Here is a 20,200-nt window from a genome sequence, read left to right on the forward strand (position 1 = left end):
TGTTGCTGCCTTCTTCCTTTCTCTTCTTTCTACCCTCTTCCGAAGGGCGGCAGATGTCCGCCGCTTGGATAAATCTCTGGGCCTTAGCCATGGCCTCGGAAAAAAAATTTACTTCACTCTCCGCCAACGTCCATCTGAGCCGGCCATGCTGCATTCCGGACATGAGAGCAGCAAAGGCAACAACATCCTGTAGGTCGAATACTTTTAAAGATTCTTCATTGAATCTTTTGATGTAGTCGGCTAGACTTTCGTTCTTCTCCTGCTTAACTCCCATGAGATGTAAACTCGTCTTCTTTTGCCTCTTTCCCGCCACAAATTGGTGGGTGCACATGTCCTCGAGTACCGCGAAATCGGTGATGATTCCGGCTGGTAGCTCTTGGAACCAATTCAGCGCAAGCCCCTTCAGAGTGGTGGGGAAGAACCGACACCACGTGGCTTCGCAACTGGTCTGTACACTCATCTGGGCTTTGTATGTGGCCATATGATCTTTTGGGTCGGTTAGGCCCGCAAATTGCTCGATCAATGGTGTTTTAACTTTCCCTTGGGTGGGGGTGTCAATGATCTCTCGGCTGAACGGGGTCATGAACTTCAAACTTCCATTGCCCAGCCTTAGAGGTTTGGACTGCGCCGAGTCGCCATGTCCTTCTTGCTGAGCTGCCTTGCGATCTAGGAACTGACGGGCGTTATACCCCTGACTGCGACGCTTCTCGTTAAGAATGTTACGAGCATCCTCCGGCTTGCGACCAAGATTTCCCCTCGGGGACCTGGAGACGTGAGTCTCTTCCCTTCGGAGGACAGTTTCCCGATGGGCTGACCTCTCCCCCTGTGGTGGGCGCTCATCTTGCCGAGACGGGGGCCTTTGAGACCGACCCGGCTCCCGAGCTGCTAACCTTTGCCGGTTAGGCTGGCCATGATTGGAGCGAGGGTTACGCTCTTCCCTATGAGACTGCCTGGGAACATTATCATCGCGTTGCTGGAGGTTGAGTTGATTCTGTCCTTGTCCTTGTTGGAGGGTAGTCAGCATTTGCATGATGCTTTGCTGTAGGGTTTGCTGGAGCTGAGCTGCTATGAGTGCTATATCAGCTGTGAGTAGAGGCTGGGGGTCAACACGTTATATTTCCCGAGAGGGGGATGGCTGCAGTTTCTGAGAAAGTTCGAAGTTAGGGTCCAGCGTATGAATAGAGGGGGATCGAGTTCGTGCTGACCTCCTCTGTTGAGGTGAGGGTTCCCTCTCGGATCGTTGAGGTTGGGTAGATTATTTGTTACGGGCGTTCTTGGATGGTGCCATAACTGATTAGCACTAAGATCAAATTCTGCTGAATAGCAAGTAAACTTTTCTGAGTGGTGGCGAAGTAACTTTTTGTACTATCCCCACAGACGGCGCCAAACTGTTTCTGTCTAGAAATTAAGGTTAATGGTCCGTGCTGAGCAAGTCCTTGGGTCTGAACAGAGCAGGTTATCAGTTCACCGAAAACCTGCATAACACAGAAAAACTACCCCGGGGGTTGTTCCGAGATCGCCCCTCCGACGCTCAAGTCAGTTGATGATTGAGGTAGAGAGAGAGAGTCTAGAGTGAGAAACTCAAGTTAGTTAGGTGAGAATTCAATACCTTTGCATTGATGTGACATGAGGTATTTATAGTGGTGAGAATTTCTAGTAAATGGATAAGACAGCTCACTTAGGGATTGATGATACCTTTTCAAGGATGATTCCTGTGGGACCCATGGATCCCCAAATACTGGCCAGCCCTGCTGTAGCTTGGTGGGACCCGCAGAGCTGAGGTGGCGGTGCCACATGGCGTAAGACTCTTGGAGGGATTTAATGGGCCCAAACAATTTATTTTTGGGCCTTTATAATTTGGGGGCCCTGTGATGTTGGACTCTTTGCACACCCTCATCTACCCCTCTGCAATTAATAACCAAACAACAACTTATTATCTAAAACTATGTACCTTGAAGAGTATTTTGGGACAGAGGGAGTATTAAGTAATATATCAAGAAAACAATTTTCATAATATATATTTTTTTTATTATAACTTTTATATAGTGCTACTAGTATATACACTAACAGAAAATTATGGTGATAGTTTGTTTGAGACACCATGATAAAAAGAAAACTGAAGGAAGCACAAAGTGTACACCGCCATTTTTTCTCCATCCTATCCATTATATCCAATTATATATAATAATTAATACAATTGAAAAGTTTGTTAAAATATTAATCTAGAAAAATCTAGAAAATATGTTTGTAATAGAATAATCTAGTAAAAATGAGTAGAAAAATCTACTAGCTAATATCTACTTATCAAAGTAGCTAGATTATAGGAAGTAGAAAAATCTAGAGTATTATAGAAGAAGTCAGTGAAATGTATGTACCGACATTGTAATATTATAAATACCAAAGCCTTGTTGTAAGTTGTAGAATTACAGCCAATAAAACAAAGACTTTGTACACACAACAACAAAAAAAAAAAAAAAAAAAAAAAAAAAAAAGAATATGAGAGTTATTTTGGTAAGGTGTGGAACAAGTATTCCACCAAAATATATTGTTGTACAATTTTTCGATGTAATCAATACTTTGCAATTTATCAAATTGTAAAATTTTGGTCCATTACAAGTTGGCCCATCTCTTCCCACATGTCCTATGGAATTTGCACTTGTTTATGGAAGGTGCCTAACATTTAAAGCACTCTACATGCCGGCATTGCACACATTACCCAAATAAAAGGCCATGACGGATAATAAATATAACCTTTCTCATATCGACGTTTGAACCAAATTGCTGTATCTAAATAAAGCATTCAAACTTGCCAAAATAAGGCGTCAACTGTTTTTTTTTTAGGGGAACTGGTCCTTATATATACGTCGAATCATCCGAGTGTTTTTCAGCAACTCGTTTAGAAAAATCTTTTTGTACCTAAACTTAGCCTTTTGCTTTCCATATATCATGGATTTTGGCAGCATAACTGAGTTTCTGAGAAACAAAACAATCTTTGTAACTGGTGCAACTGGCTTCATAGCTAAGAGTATTCGCTCTCTCTCTTCTCTCTCTTCTCTCTATGCACAAATGTGCAATGTGTCATATATTAACTTTATTTTTAACGTTGCAGTTCTTTTGGAAAAAATACTTCGGATTCAGCCAAATGTGAAGAAGATGTACCTTCTCATTAGGGCAAAAGATGCTAAGGTAGCCAACGTTCGTCTGCGAGATGAGGTATATAGCTCACAACGTAATTAATTTTCAGCACTATTTTCTAGGGGATACTCTTTATTAGTTTCATGGCATTGGAATCCCATTGGGATTTATTTGGACGTGGAAATTTCCTTACCCTCTTGCAAGAGATGATACACATACACTCGATGTATGTGAGTCACACATATACTAGATGTATGTATTACTACTCCCTCCGTCCCATAATATAGTGCTTGTTTCTTTTTTCACGGTCTCCAAAACGTAACTTTGACCTTTAATATCTTCAATTCTTTATTAATAAAAAATATAAAAAGTTGATATTATGAAACTACACATTGAGACAAATCTAACAAGATCCTACATGAATATGTTTTTTTATATATACAAATGACAATATTCGGTCAAAGATTTTAAAGTTTGACCACCAAAAATGAAATAGGCACTATATTATGGGACGGAGGGAGTATAACAAAGGAAGAAAATTATATAAAACAGATTTTTTAAATAAAGATAAATAACAAATCATTAAAAACAAAATTATCTGGCAAAACATTGTAAATTTGTAATATTTTTAGTAATAATAATATACATTTTAGTAGTAACACATATACAAAGTATAAATGTTAGTAGTAATACATACACCTCGTGTATGTGCGGCCCACATACACCTCGTGTATGTGCGGCCCACATACACCCATGTGTATGTGTAGCCTTTGCGCCCTCTTGCCTGCATTTTAAAGAGTTCAAGTCTAGCAAAGTCCTTTTTTTAACTTAAAATAAAAACTCTAGAATGTGGGTGTGTCGAACATTGTGCAAATGTAAGTTGTCCCACATTAAAGAAAGAGAATAAGATAAAGTATCATAATATAAGGTAGAGTAGCTACTCCTACTATTGCCAATTGGTTTCATTATAGAACCTCCTTTGGACTTATATATACACCGAACTCTACTCCTCCTTATTTGGGTTGCCCAAATCCATTTTCGTTTCTATCAATTCATATTATTGGGAGAGCTATTCCTACCATACCAATTAATATTAGTATGGAACGTAACGTTCTTTGGGCTTATATGTGGACCAAACTCTCCTCATCTTTATTAAGTTACCCCCATTTTCACTTCTATCAACTTTATCAGGGTGAAACATAACACAACTCATCACGTTGTCTTCTTCAACACAGGTTTTAAGCAAGGAGTTGTTTGACGTTCTAAGAAAAAAATGTGGAGCAAATTTTGAGTCTTTCATATCAGAGAAAATAACTCCAGTTGCTGGTGATGCTTCGTACGGGAACTTGGGACTTACCGATGATGAGCTGAATGCAATGTACAATGATATAGATATTATTATCAGCGTAGCAGCGACAACAAAGTTTGACGAAAGGTAGTTAATATCTATTCATGGACTACATGATTTGCATTCATGCCAATTATGTGCTACAAGATATGTGCATTATTCATCCATTCACGCGTAACTGAAATACTATGTTATTTTATTTTTTACGATAGTAAAAGCAATTCATTGATAAATAATCATATGATATCTATAGAAGAAATTCAAATCTAGCAAATACCTAACAAGTCTAAACAAACATCTTCGACTATTAAAAGAATCACCTTACCTTCTTGAGTGGCTCCACCTCTTTGAATTGATTTTTCTTAAATGATTTTTTATCCATAACTATCTTACTTATACTCTTTTTTGCAAGAAACTATCTTATTTATAAAATTTTATACAAAACTACCTTTATTACAAAACAATACTACCTTTGTTACCTAAAAACTTTTTCCGAGGTTTGATTATAATTTTTCAGGTGAGTAAAACTGTTGGAACATTTATAGGGTAATGGGTTTGAAACTCATAAGGGTATGTACTAGAAGAGGAGGAGGTCTAGTATGCAAAAGGCTAGAGTGCATCAAGTGGCAAAACGCATTGATAAACCAAGGGAGACAGAAGACTGGCCGCGAGTCGCGACAACCGTCGCGAGTCGCGACCAGTGGCCCGTCGCGAGTCGCGACAGGCGTCGCGGGTCGCGACCAGCGCCTCGCGACTCGGAGCTTCTTCGCGAGTCGCGACGTGTCTTCTGCCTTGGAATGCGAAAAGATGCCTTGACTTTTATGTCCGTTGTGATGTTATGGCCTCATTTTAATGACCTTTAAGGTCCTTAAATCAGCTGATTAAAGGCCTTTGATGGGTGATTAAAATGGGGGTTATGGATTGACTACTCTAGTCAATGAAAGGTTTATATTCCTATATAAACCTTGGGATTCCTATGAGTGAAGGGTTGAAGAAAATCAGAATTTTCTATTCTATACTCTCTCAAATACTTCTTGCTTAGCTTAAGAGAAAACTTGCAATCTTCTCTTGAGTGTTCTTCACAAACACAAAACACAAGTTCTTGTTGATTCACTTAGAAGATCATCTAAGTGGATTGTTCTCTCCATTGTATCTCATTAGTTATTTCGTGTTAACCCGGTGATCCTAGAGGGGCGAAATTAAACTAATAGGAAAGCGTAGTTTCCGTGCCTTGGAGTGGATATCCGGTTCTCTCATTGATCACACTCTAACAATCTATTAGTTTAATTTTCTTTCTTTTCGGATATGGCTCAATCACTCAAGGACATGACTATGAACTTCCAAAAATTGGATAAGTTTGAGGGGTGGGCTATCGGAGGTGGCAAAAGAAGATGCACTTCTTGTTGACCGCTTTGAAGTGGTGTATGTGTTATCAACTCCTATGCCACCACTCCCGGAAGATGGAGAGGAAGAGCCTCTTGAGACTACTAGGAAGAGGATCAAGTGGGAGAATGATGACTACATTGTCGTGGTCATATTCTCAACTCTCTCACCGACCCGTTGTTTGATCTCTACCAAAATGTGGAGATGCAAAGGAACTTTGGGACGCTCTTGAGGCCAAGTACATTTCGGAAGATGCTTCAAGTAAGAAATTCCTTGTTAGTAATTTTAATTCTTTTAAAATGACTAATGATCGGCCTATTATGGAGCAATTCCATGAGGTTCATCATATTTTGAACCAAATAAGATCACATGGTATGGTGATGGATGAGGCAATTGCGGTTGCCTCAATCATTGACAAATTACCAAATTCTTGGAAAGATACAAAACATCTTTTAAAACATAAAAAGGAAGACATGTCCATGGAGCAATTAGGAACTCATCTTCGTATTGAAGAGGGATCCGGGCTCAAGATGGGGTTAAGGATACTACTCCTAGTATTCCTAAATCTACCGTTAATTTGGTAGAGGTTGGTGGGTCTAGTAAGACCAAGAAACCAAAACAACAACAACAATAACAAAACCAATGTTGCAAACAAGAAGAGGAAGACCCTCTCTTGTTGGATATGCAATGGTCCTCATCTTAAGAGGGATTGTCCTTCTAACAACAAGAAGAAGACAAAGAACACACAACCTAGTGTTGTTCAAAACCAAGGTAACAATGCACATGTTAATGTAATTGAAGAAATGCATTTTGTTGCTATGATTTCTGAAATTATGTGTGTGCAGGTTGATGATTCTTGGTGGATAGATTCGGGAGCCTCTAGACATGTGTGCAATAACAAGGATTTCTTCAAGTCTTTGAAAGATTTGGATGATGGTCCAATCTTGTATATGGGGAATGATTCTACGGTAAAGGCTAGAGCATAGGCCAAGTAGAATTTTGTTAACCTCGGGAAAGACTTTAACTCTCCGGGATGTTGTGTATGTACCGGAAGTTAGGAAGAATCTTGTGTCGGAGGTCTCTTGAATAAGTATGGTTTTAAAGTTGTTTTTGAGTCGGATAAATTTGTACTTTCCAAGGGTGGTATTTTTGTTGGACAAGGTTTCTTTTGTAATGGAATGTTTAAATTTAGTATTGATAATAAAATTGGTACTAGTTCTATTTACATGCTTGATGTTTCTTCTCTATGGCACAATCGTTTATGTCATGTGAATTATCGTAGATTATATGACATGTCTAAAATGGGGTTAATACCTCCTTTCGATTTAAAGTTAGAGAAGTGTACACTTGTGTGCTAAATAAAATTACAAAAAATCCTTATCCTAGTGTGACTAGACAAACGGTATTGCTTGAATTGGTGCATAGTGACTTGTGTGACTTTCATAGTTCACCTTCTTTAGGAAATAAAAATATTTGTAACTTTTATTGATGATTTTTCAAGGTTTTGTTACATATATGTTATTTACTAAAGATGAAGCACTAGAAAAGTTTAAGACCTTTAAAATCGAAGTGGAACTCCAACTTAATCAAAAGATTAAAAGACTTCGAACGGATAGGGGTGGTGAATATTATAATCCAAGTTATTTTAGTTCCATTGGTGTAATTCATGAAACAACCGCCCCATACTCACCTCAAAGTAATGGTATAGCGGAAAGGAAAAATAGGGTCCTAAAAGAAATGGTTAACATAGCTTTCTAATTCGGGTCTTAATGACGGTTTTTGGGGTGATGCAATTTTAACTGCATGTTACATTTAAATCGAGTTCCTAATAAAAGGAATAAGACTACCCCTTATGAACTTTGGTGTAATAAAAAGCCTAATCTCAATTACCTTAAGGTATGGGGTTGTAGGGCAATTGTCAAATTGACGGAACCTAAAAGGAAAACTTTAGGTGAAAAAGGAATTGATTGCATTTTTATAGGCTATGCGGTACATAGCAAAGCCTATAGGTTTTATGTCATTGAGCCCAATGACTTTGTCTCTATTCACTCCGTGATAGAGTCAAGGGATGCAATATTTGATGAGACTAGATTCTCATCGATTCCAAGACCAAAGGACATGATACCTAGTACTAGTTCCAATGTTGTAGATGACATTCAAATGATCATGATACTACAACACCGGAAATTAGGAAAAGTAAACGAATTAGAAAAGAGAAATCTTTTGGACCGGATTTTCAACTATATTTAGTTGAAGGGTCAAGGGAGTCAATTTCGACTCAAATTTCATATTGTTACAATATGGAGGAGGATCCTAGGTCCTTTGATGAGGCTATGAAGTCTCATGATTCTGCTTTCTGGAAAGAGGCAGTGAATGATGAAATGGATTCTATAATGGGTAATCACACTTGGATTTTAGCTAATTTACCTCCCGGTTGCAAACCCCTAGGTTGTAAATGGATTTTTGTAAGGAAAAAGAAAATCGATGGAACCATACTAAAACATAAGGCCCGGTTAGTGGTCCAAGGTTTTAGGCAAAGATATGGTATCGATTACTTTGATACTTATGCTCCAGTAGCTAGAATAGCTACTATTAGACTATTGATAGCATTAGCTGCGATTCATGGTCTAGTAATTCACCAAATGGATGTAAAAACTGCTTTTCTTAATGGTGAATTGGAGGAGGAAGTGTACATGAATCAACCTGAAGGGTTTGTGGTTAAAGGTCAAGAAACTAAAGTTTGTAAATTGTTAGATCTTTGTATGGTCTTAAACAAGCACCTAAGCAATGGCATCAAAAATTTGATGAAGTTGTGTTGTCTAGTGGGTTCAAAATAAATCAGTCCGATAAGTGTGTATATAGCAAATTTGATAATAACGGTAAAGGAGTTATAATTTGCTTATATGTTGATGATATGCTTATTTTTGGGACTGATTTGGAACAAGTGGAAAAGACCAAAGTCTTCCTTTCCTCTAGCTTCTCCATGAAAGATTTGGGTGAAGCGGATGTTATTCTAGGTATTAGAATAATAAGAGGGAAAGGGTCGTTTTCTTTATCACAATCTCATTATATTGAGAAAGTGGTCAAGAGGTATAATGAGTCAAATTCGACTCATTTTGCTACTCCTATGGATCCTAGTATTCACTTGGTTCCGAGTAGTGGTACTCCAATTTCACAATTGGAGTATGCAAGCTTAATTGGAAGCTTGATGTATGCTATGACTAGCACTCGGCCGGATATAGCCTTTGCTATTGGCAAGCTCAGTAGGTATACTAGTAATCCTAGTATGTTGCATTGGCAAGCATTGAGAAGAGTGTTAAGGTACTTGAATAAGACCTTGGATTATGTCATAACATATAAAAGAGAACCTTCTATCTTAGAAGGTTACTCGGATGCTAGTTGGATTTCGAATAAGGAAGATTATTCATCCACTAGTGGTTGGGTGTTTCTTCTTGGAGGAGGTGCCATTTCATGGGCTTCCAAGAAGCAAACATGTATAACGGATTCCACTATGGCATCGGAATTCATTGCTTTGGCTTCTTGTTGCCAAGAAGCGGAATGGCTAAGGAATGTGTTGAGTGAGGTGGACTTATGGGTGAAACCAATGTCACCTCTTGCTATCCATTGTGATAGTGCATCAACCATAGCTAAAGCATATAGTGAAGTCTACAATGGCAAGTCAAGGCACATTGGAGTTAGACATAGCTATGTGCGGGAAATGATAAGGAATAGTTGTATAACTATTAATTTTGTTCGGTCTAGTTTGAACTTGGCGGATACGTTTAAAAACCGTTGTCAAGGGAACTAGTGAACAAAATGAACAAAGGGATGGGTCTTAAGCCTATTGATCAACCTATGGTGAAGGAAAACTCTATTTGATGTCTAATACAACGTTAGATCTCAAATTCAAGGAGGATAGTACTTCTCTAAGAGGTTGGGAGCACTTGTTTAATACATCCCGAGGTTAGTGCTTGTTGCTACAATGATAAAGAGGTTGAATTTTATTCTTAATAAATCTTTGATAAGGTGCTCAATTGTAGGAGCATGTCCGGAAAGATTTACCTATGTAAGCTAGAAGTTTGGCCGCTTCATCAAGTCTTAGGCTTGACTTGGAATGCTTATGAATGGATATGGACACCAAGGCTTCATAGGTGTCGGAGGTTTTAAGAACCTAGTTTATGTTTGTGTGTATTAGTAACTTCAATAATTTGTAATGGTTATATGATTCAAAGCTTTGTCTATCATTATGATCTAAATTATTGTAAAGATTACTTTTACTAAATGGAAATTCAATCGTTAGATATTTCCATGATGCATGAACATTGTGTTTGCGATTTATAGCAAGTTGAAAAACTTTTCAACATTACCCTATAAATGGGAGGAGGATTGTTGGAACATTTATAGGGTAATGGGTTTGAAACTCATAAGGGTATGTACTAGAAGAGGAGGAGGTCTAGTATGCAAAAGGCTAGAGTGCATCAAGTGGCAAAACGCATTGATAAACCAAGGGAGACAGAAGACTGGCCGCGAGTCGCGACAACCGTCGCGAGTCGCGACCAGTGGCCCGTCGCGAGTCGCGACAGGCGTCGCGGGTCGCGACCAGCGCCTCGCGACTCGCGAGCTTCTTCGCGAGTCGCGACGTGTCTTCTGCCTTGGAATGCGAAAAGATGCCTTGACGGTTTTATGTCCGTTGTGATTTATGGCCTCATTTTAATGACCTTTAAGGTCCTTAAATCAGCTGATTAAAGGCCTTTGATGGGTGATTAAATGGGGGTTATGGTTGACTACTCTAGTCAATGAAAGGTTTATGATTCCTATATAAACCTTGGGATTCCTATGAGTGAAGGGTTGGAAGAAAATCAGAATTTTCTATTCTATACTCTCTCAAATACTTCTTGCTTAGCTTAAGAGAAAACTTGCAATCTTCTCTTGAGTGTTTTCACAAACACAAAACACAAGTTCTTGTTTGATTCACTTAGAAGATCATCTAAGTGGATTGTTCTCTCCATTGTATCTCATTAGTTATTTCGTGTTAACCCGGTGATCCTAGAGGGGCGAAATTAAACTAATAGGAAAGCGTAGTTTCCGTGCCTTGGAGTGGATATCCGGTTCTCTCATTGATCACACCTTTAACAAAAACTCATATGCAGTTCACGTAATTTGTTATTTTCCTTATTTTATTCCCCATCTGTTTTTTCCTCCTTTTCTAATCTAATACTCTCTATCCTTACCTAATTAAGGATGCACATGAATTTTGTACAAAATAGAAGGGAGGAATAATATAGAATGGGGAAGTAAAATAAGGATTATAACAAGTCACATGACCTGCACATGTGTTTTACTCACTGGAAACTACAGTCAAACGTCTGAAAGTTATTAGGCAGTGGTCAACAAACAAACAATAACATAATAAAGGTAGTTTTGTACAAAATTTTGTAAATAAAGTAGTTTCTTGCAAAAAAAACATGTAAATAAGGTAGTTATGGACAAAAACTTATTTCTTAAATTTGGATTCCATGCTTTTCTTATAAGAAAACTCCTCCATCTTCAACTTTAGCTTTTTCATTAACTTGATTTAGCTCTCAACTTCTCTCCCAATTTTTATAATCATGATTTTTAAATTCTTCTGTTAACGTTAATAATTTTTCCTATTTGTTCTTCCTAATTAAATCCAATCCACAACCGTACCAACAATTCATATCTTGCCAATCGCTCTTCCTATTTTTCCAGTGACTATCGTGCAATTCATAATTTTGGTGAAGTCGATCTTTATTGTATAAAAGTTGTATGGATTTTTTTATGGTTAAGTTTAAAAATTCATGAAATATTTTGTCCATCGATTATGAAATACTGTACATCTATGTTGTTTAAGACCCTTTTTAATTTTTTGCTCCAAGCCACGAATATATATGAGAGAACACTGGAAACAAATAAAGTTTTCTTTCATCGAAACTATAATAATTGAGTAGATCTTGCATCACGGGAAGTCGCACATATTGCTGTAATATATAAATTTTAATTTGGAGAGACGGTCTAACGATTTATTATAATTGTGAGGTTGATTTTCATCTGATTGTATTTGATAAAGGAAAAATTGGGAGAAACTACTTTTACAAGCACTTTTTTATTTTTAAAAAAACTACTTATATCAAGTTTATTTTATAAAAAAACCTTATAAGTGGAAAATTTTTAAAAGCACTACCAAATTTATAATTTCCTAACCATGTTTAATTAACTATTCCCTCCAAATCCCTTCAATATGTGATTACAGAAGTACCCCCTTATATTACCCCAACCACCCTCTATCTACTCTCTAACCTCATCGAGCGAAAAAGCATTATATTTAATATGTTTAGCAAAAACTATGAGAAGTTATTCATTAAAGCAAATCTAGCCAGATGATACATGATGTTTCATGTTATAACTAGTTGTTGTTCCGAACGATGTGCCGATACATATAATTCATTTTTTGAGGTTGTATACCTCTTCATACGTCTCACGAATTGAGAACAACTTGCTTTTGTATCTTACAATAATCTTCATATGTCAACTGGCATGGTTCTTTCAACCTTTCTTAGTATATGGAATCGATTCATTCGATTGTGTTGTTAGGACTTGGTTCTTAAACTTGACATATAAAAATAATTGTACTTCCTTTGGTTTTTATATTATATCTATTTTACCTTGCAACATATGGTTTTTATGGTCAAAATTTTAATATTTTGACTATTCTTATACGTTAGTACACATGAATATTATGTTGTGGGATTTTTTAGTTTAGTAGAATGTGTATTTTCAATATGTCAAATTTTCATTTTTATTTATGATAATGATCAACTAAATTTCTTGGAGTATGGAGAAATAAATATAAAAATTGTAATAATAGTTAGTGAATCACTCCACTCACCAAAATACCATCTTTACGATTCAACTGGAGTCATTGTTAATTATGCGTTGAGTAAATGTAGGTATGATGTTGCATTGGGTGTGAATACCCTAGGAGCGAAGCATGTGGTGAACTTTGCAAAGAAGTGTACTAAAATACAGTTGCTCATCCATGTGTCAACTGGTAAGTGGGAACTATATATATTTCCTGTTGTTTGGACACAACATATGTATAATCTCTTGATTATTTTTAAAACTAAATCCAATAAACTCTTGTACGTTATAAACTAAATCGAATTCCTGTACGTTTCAGCATATGTGTGTGGAGAGAAAGCAGGGTTAATATCTGAAAAGCCATATGCCATGGGTGAGACATTGAATGGTGTGGGTGGCTTAGATATTTATTCGGAGAAGATGCTTGCTGCACAATTTTTATGCAATCTTAAAGCCCAAGGACTTCCAGAAAAGGAAATCAGACAAAGGATGAAGAATTTAGGAAATCAGAGGTATAAATCTTTTTTATATATATCAATAATATCATTAGGGTCCAGCTGACGAGTATTTGGAGTCACATCTTCGCATAAATCTTTAACATGATGAGGTTACGACAATTAATATGACAACCTTTTTGGAATATAGGGAGTCCATGATTACTTTATCTTTTAGAAGTTGTAAATTAAAGATTTTTTTTTGTCAGAAACAACGTTTTAAATACAACTTTTTATACAACTTTTTACACAGACAACCTCAACTTTTTTGAGCAACTTCAGACCTTAATGAATTTTTTTGGGGTTTTCTACGTTATACCCTTGTATTTTTTCAATTTCTACTTTGTACCCCAAACTTTTCAAAATTCTACATAGTACCCTTAAACTTACCTTTTTTAACGGACAATGCCTCTACCGCTGATTATGCATCATTAATTTCGTCTATTTTTGATATTCCGGTGGAAGGAATCTAATTAGTGAATAACCTTCTAAGGGTTAAACTATGTATAAGTCAAATTAGTTCCAATAAATTTAAAAAAATTAATGAAATTAATGACATTTAAGAAGCAGTTTGGGCATCGTGCATTAAAAAAGGTAAGCTTGAGGGTACCGTGTGGAATTTTTAAAAAGTTGGGGTAAAACGTAGAAATTGAAGAAACACAAGGGTATAACGTAGAAAAACCCAATTTTTTTTTTTGTCAAAAACAACCTTGACCAGAAATCCGTTATTGACTCACCAGACATACCTTCTTCATCCCAAATTCCCCCCATTTTCCTCCTTTTACCCCCCTTGAGTTATCTCACCACTACTCACCTCACAACTCTCCATTTTCAGTTCTTCTTTCCTTAATAGATTGCCGGATTAGCCCTTGAATCCAAGGGAAAAACATAGCGCAAACGAACCACCTGCAGCACCATGCCCCACTGCTAACGTCGTTCCCCAGCCACTGACGCACCTATCCGCCACCCTTCCGCAAGCCTTGCCTGACCCCCCTCTCTCCCGCAACTCATATCTTCTCTCTCGTTGGCACTCACGCATTCTCAAATGGTGCAATCTCTCTCTCCTCGAAACGAGTGCTGAAAAGCACCATCCCTCTTTGTCTTCGTCGTTGCACCCCGACTAAAATTCCGGTGGATTCAAGGGCTAATCGCGGCGATCTATTTGAGGAAGGAAGAAGTGAAAATGGAGAGTTGTGAGGTGAGTGGTGGTGAGATGATTAAAGGGGGGTAAAAGGAGGGTAATGGGGGGAATTTGGGATGAAAAAGGTATGTCCGATGGGTCAACACGGGAATCCGGTAAGTCAATGCCGGATTTCTGGTCAAGGTTGCTTTTGACAAAAAAAACATTAAGGCCTGAAGTTGCCAAAAAAAAATTAAAAGGTTGTCTTTCGCAAAAAGTTGTATTTAAAAGGTTGTCTCTGACAAAAAAACTCTCAATCAAATAATATATTCAACCAAGAAACACAAACAACAAATATGCATGTTACAAGTGGATTAGAAAACATCAAGTAGTACTTGATTTAGTGATTTGGTTTGTATCTCACAACCTTGATGTTGTGGGATTAAATTCCACTAGAGACACGTTGGGTGTGGGGATTTCCCCTTATTATTCCCCTCTACTCCTAAGGAGCTTTGCTTGTAACCCCTGGTCGGGTTGACCTGGGCGAGATTGTGGTTCCAATTAGGACGCATTCTCCTTACCTTTAAAAAAATCAGAAAACAATAATACTCTAGGAATATTAAATAGGGAGAAAAACATATTAAAAAAGGAATTTAAAAGGTGCTTCTTAAAAGAACTACAAAAGAATACATGAATTCTAAAGGTTAAACAATAATGTGTCAAGCTCAAGTTGACTAATAAGGAATGGGACGAGAAAAGAAAGAAAATAAATGAGAAAAAACCAAATAAAAAATTAATCAAACAAGCTCACATCCGTTTGGGATCAATTTAAGAAGGCAGTGAACAGTTGTCTTAAATCTAGAATAATCGATTTTTCAGATAAGTCAAAAGAGCAACAATAGTTTAGATATAAAAATTTGAATCGTGCTCAGAAAACAGAAATTCTGTTTTTCTTGAAATCAATTACGGTTTTTATAATGATTTTGCGTGCAACCAAAACAATGTCCGCCTAATGGTAATATTTTTACACCTATTGCACTGCGCCATACTTCCAATTTTTTTTATATTTTGTTATATGTCAATGTACAATCTCGACTATTAATATTTTTAATTATCTATTGATAAAAATTTTAATAGCTGACAATTTAAAAATATATATCATAAAAAACTGTATAATAAGCCACAAGAAAATCTAATTTTTTTACTTTCAAATCACAAAAGATAATCAATGAAATAATATATGAATATTGAAAAGTGCATAGTTCCAAATAATGCAATTTAGAAAACCTTGGAAGAAGAACTATGTTTTTTTTAGGGAAAGAACTATGTTTTTTTTAGGGGAAGAACTATGCTCATTGTAAGATACTTCGTTTCAAAATAGTTGTACCGTTTGTTTTTTCACGTTTGTCAAAATGCTTTCTTGAACGTTAATAAGTCTAGTTGTGTATAGGTAAAAATTACAAAAAATGACATTTAAAATCCTTGTATTGAGACGAATTTAACAAGATTCCACCTGACTATATTTTTTCTTATATAATACTCCATCCGTTCCAAATTATAGTTCCCATTTCTTTTTGCACAGTCTTTGAGCCGTATCTTTGACCTATTATATCTTCTATTTCGTATTAGTAAAAAATATAAAAAATTCATATTATGAAGGTACACGTTGAGACGAATCCAACAAGACCCCATATGAATATGTTTTCTTGTATACATTAATGAGAATATTTGGTCAAAAATTTTAAATTTTGACTCTCAAAATAAAAATGGGAACTATATTTTGAGACGAAGGGAGTAGTAAAAAAAACTTTTTTTTTTTTTTTTTTTTTTGAGGGGATAGTAAAAAAAAAACTTATCAAAATTGTTTTATAATTAATAACTAAATATTAAATGTTGCAACTATTTTCAAGACAAATTTTGAAAAAGCTTGTCAAACTTGTACATACTCTTTCCACACACTGTCAGGAGTTAGTTAAGACGATCGCTACACTATTTACTTATAATTTTCTGCCATTATATCTAACAGGGCAAAGCTATATGGGTGGCCAAATACCTACGTATTTACTAAGGCAATGGGAGAAATGCTGGTGGGCCAACAGCGAGGCAATTTACCTGTGGTTATAATGAGGCCTACCATTGTATGTAGTACTCTGAAAGAACCTTTCCCTGGCTGGGTTGAAGGCTGCAGGTACGTGTATGTTTGAAAAATCAACTATGAATATGTTAGTTATACACACATATTACTATTTTTCTTGAGTAGCAGGTAGTAGCCTAGTAGTATTGATATTAGTTTCGATTACAGAGATTGTAGGATTGGGTCTCACATTTTATAAGGAGTGATGCCGAACTTCCTTCCTCTTTGCAAGAGACTTCATCTTATCTAAAAAATCTAATTCTATATCGAATCTCTTACTTCCTCCCTCTTTTATGAGCAAATATTGAAAATTTTAACCTTTAATATTTTTAAAAAATATTCTTAAATTATTATTTCCTGTTTTCTAGAATACTCTTTACACTTTTTTTTTTATTCTATCCTAGAATACTTTTTACACTTCTATTTTGGGATATGACCCCACTATTATCTTAATTATTGAACCTTTTAATTATTGGCCACACTCTCCCTCCTTCGAGTAAAATAATATCACTCTTATTACCTACCAACTCTAACCATGACCCATATTCTCTCTCAAAATAAGATAATACTACTTTTAAAACTATTAACTCGTATCACATCTGCTTTTCAGTAAAATAACAATAAATAACCAAACGAAAACTTATTATCTAAAACTATGTGCCTTGATAAGTGTCAAGAGTATTTTGGGACGGAGAGAGTGTTAAGTAATTTATCAACAATAGAATTTTCATAATGTATTTTTTTTATTATAACTTTTATATAGTGCTACTAGTATACTAACAAAATTTGTATCACAATATTAATTGTAATTATATTGTCTGACTTTTGAATTCTATTTCAGAACTATTGATAGTGTTGCTGTTATGTATGGAAAGGGAAGTCTAAGTCTGTTCCCTGCTGATGGAAGCTCTGTCTTGGACTTGGTCAGTCCTCTTTAAGCTTTATAATAGTGTCATATTTATAAAATGATGTATGCAAAATAGTAACTAAAACATTACTGTTGGATCCTACTTTGGTTATATACAGATACCAGCCGATATGTTTGTCAATTCAATGATCGTGGCCATGAAGGCCCATGCAAATCAACCTAATTTGACAATATTCCAAGTGGGGAGCTCATACAGAAATCCAGTAACTTTCAAAGAGTTGCATGGATTTCATTTTCATTACTTCAGTGACAATCCATGGAGTGACCGTGAAGGTAACCCTGTAAAAGTTTGGAAAGGTCTCGTTCTCAGCAACATACTCATATTCCAAATCATTCTCTACCTTGTTCGATTTGTGGTGCAAATGGTTAGTTTGCAACTTTTGTTCGACTATTAATTAGATAACCTTTGTCTTACTCTATTCCTCTTTTGAGATTATTCTGTTTTTAATTAGTTATTTAATTTGTTTACAGATTTCAATTTTCGCTAGTAAAACGGGTTGTGGTGACATCCAAGATATTATGTTTGACTTTGACAAAAAGCTAAACATAGCAATGAAACTGGTGAACTTGTACAAACCTTACTTATTCTTTAACGGCATGTAAGTTGAAGGAATTTTTGCTTCATACTTTCTCTATATCTCTAACATTACAACACTTTGATATCTTAGGATATAGTTTGAAAAACTATGACCGTCAGAAGTATATAAATTAACCAATGTTAAGGGGAGAAAAATGAATAAAAGAGAATCTTCTTTTAATTGTCTCAATGTTTATTCTCAGAAATTAACTAGGTATTAGGTCCGGGCTTTTCCCCGGGTAAGAAAAAATTTCATTTATTGATATAATAGTTGATGATAATAACACTAAATACAACTTAGTCGAATGGTTAAGACTTTAGTATATATATATATACTTGAGGTCTCGGGATCAAACCCTTATATTTTTTGGTTTATGTACGCCTTTTAATATATTTGTATAGATTATTCATTTTTTTGGCATTAATTTATGTAAACAATTTAATGATCCTAAAATTAAAGTATTGCCATTTTTTCTTTTTAAACAAGAAAAATAATACTCCCTCCGTCCCATAATATAGTGCCTATTTCATTTTTGGTGGTCAAACTTTAAAATCTTTGACCGAATATTCTCATTTGTATATATAAAAAAACATATTCATGTAGGATCTTGTTAGATTCGTTTCAATGTGTAGTTTCATATTATCAACTTTTTATATTTTTTATTAATAAGGAATTGAAGATATTAAAGGTCAAAGTTACGTTTTGGAGACCGTGAAAAAAGAAACAAGCACTATATTATGGGACGGAGGGAGTAATAATTATCCACTCTCTTATTTTAAGTGATTTTATCGACGTTAATCAGTGGTCTATGCTTTGTAGTTTTGCAGACACAAATACTGAAATGTTGCTAATAGCAGCAGGTGAAAATGGTTTGGATGAAGATGTTTTCAACTTCAATCCCCTGAGCATTAATTGGAAAGATTATTTCATCAATGTCCACATTCCGGCTATAGTTAAATATCTATTCTAGTAATATCTCATTTGCATGACCTTCAATCGTATTCAAGACAATTTGGAGAAATGCAGGTCTCAGCTTTGTTCACAACAAGATAAACTAGTTGTTCACACAACCATACTTAATCACCTACTGTCAATTGTGGTAGCCTAAGGAGACTTGGGGTGTTTTATCAGTGATTGTATATTAAATATAATTCTAAGATAATGTTTATAAATGCTCATGTATAATTGTAATGTTCATGAATATTTTATGATCTTTACAAGTGATTATATATGTCTAAAATTATGAGTCGCATCTTACTTGACTCTCATGTCAATTACTGTTGTCACTATTGGATGTGAAAAAGGAAGAAAAGTTCTTTGTTTTTAGAAAAGTGGCAATAAAATTTCTCGACTAATGGTTAGCGAAACATTGCAGAGATTCTTGCCCGACAGCTTCATAAAGCTAGTAGTACAGGATTAAAGACTATTGGTGTCAAATTAGGACATTCTAGAGTCTAATATTTGCAGATGATACCGTGATCTTTGAGAAAGTTTCGACAGAAATTTGTAACATCATCAAAACTATCCTTGATAAATATTAAAGTATGTCAGATCAACTAGTGAATTTCCATAAATCAGCGTACCAGTGTACGCATAGTATTTCTCCTAATGTAGCTTCCTCCTTTGCTAATATTTTTTTTTTGCTAAATAAATAAGTTTTATTTATCACCAAAAACCATCAATAATAATTAACAACTCTTGCTCAAAAACACGAGAAAAACACGAGCAACAACTCATACAACATCAGTACACTACAAACTCAAGCAACCAACAAGAATTACACAAGCAACCAACAGAGAGAAAATTAACAATGGGCTACAAACAAACTATAAAGCATGAAACAAACTAGCATCAATCCTGGAAATCTTCTTAGGCATCATAGCTTAAATTCTCATTTTAATAATCTGCTTCAGCTTTTCCATTGAGGAATCAGTAGTAGGCACTTGCTGCTTCGAACATGCTTCATTTTTTGACAAGCTAAAGTTGTATCACACTAGTAGAAAAAACCCCACTTGATGCGGTCAAAACTGGCCTTTCAAATGCGATTTTGGTCCGCATCAGGTGGGCTCACAACAGGTGTCTAATAAATTCTGATGCGGTCCAAAACCGCATTAGAAAATCATAATCTGATGCGGTTCATGGGGAAAACCGCATCAGATTAGCTCATAATCTGATGCAGTTTTTCCCATGAACCACATTAG

General features: G+C 35.7%; 1 protein-coding gene across 1 annotated transcript; it reads left to right on the forward strand.

The window, feature by feature from the left end:
- Positions 1-2,490: 2,490 nt before the first annotated feature.
- Positions 2,491-19,273, forward strand: LOC104901470 (fatty acyl-CoA reductase 3). The gene is made up of 10 exons (XM_010689061.4): positions 2,491-3,025; positions 3,110-3,213; positions 4,371-4,570; positions 12,835-12,935; positions 13,065-13,257; positions 16,386-16,547; positions 17,335-17,416; positions 17,520-17,786; positions 17,893-18,020; positions 18,819-19,273. Exons 1-10 carry the CDS (start codon positions 2,947-2,949, stop codon positions 18,967-18,969), a joined length of 1,467 nt encoding a protein of 488 aa, XP_010687363.2. The 5' UTR covers positions 2,491-2,946; the 3' UTR covers positions 18,970-19,273.
- Positions 19,274-20,200: the final 927 nt, after the last annotated feature.

The sequence above is a fragment of the Beta vulgaris genome, chromosome 8 (assembly GCF_026745355.1).
Source record: "Beta vulgaris subsp. vulgaris cultivar EL10 chromosome 8, EL10.2, whole genome shotgun sequence".
NCBI classification, from domain to species: Eukaryota; Viridiplantae; Streptophyta; class Magnoliopsida; order Caryophyllales; family Amaranthaceae; genus Beta; species Beta vulgaris.

Bases quoted from the DNA above. Each gene is read 5' to 3' on its own strand.
- LOC104901470 (XM_010689061.4), top strand. From the start codon at position 2,947: ATGGATTTTGGCAGCATAACTGAGTTTCTGAGAAACAAAACAATCTTT. The intron at 3,026-3,109 runs GTATTCGCTCTC...TTAACGTTGCAG, and splicing joins AACTGGCTTCATAGCTAAGA to TTCTTTTGGAAAAAATACTT. The intron at 16,548-17,334 runs GTACGTGTATGT...ATTCTATTTCAG, and splicing joins GGCTGGGTTGAAGGCTGCAG to AACTATTGATAGTGTTGCTG.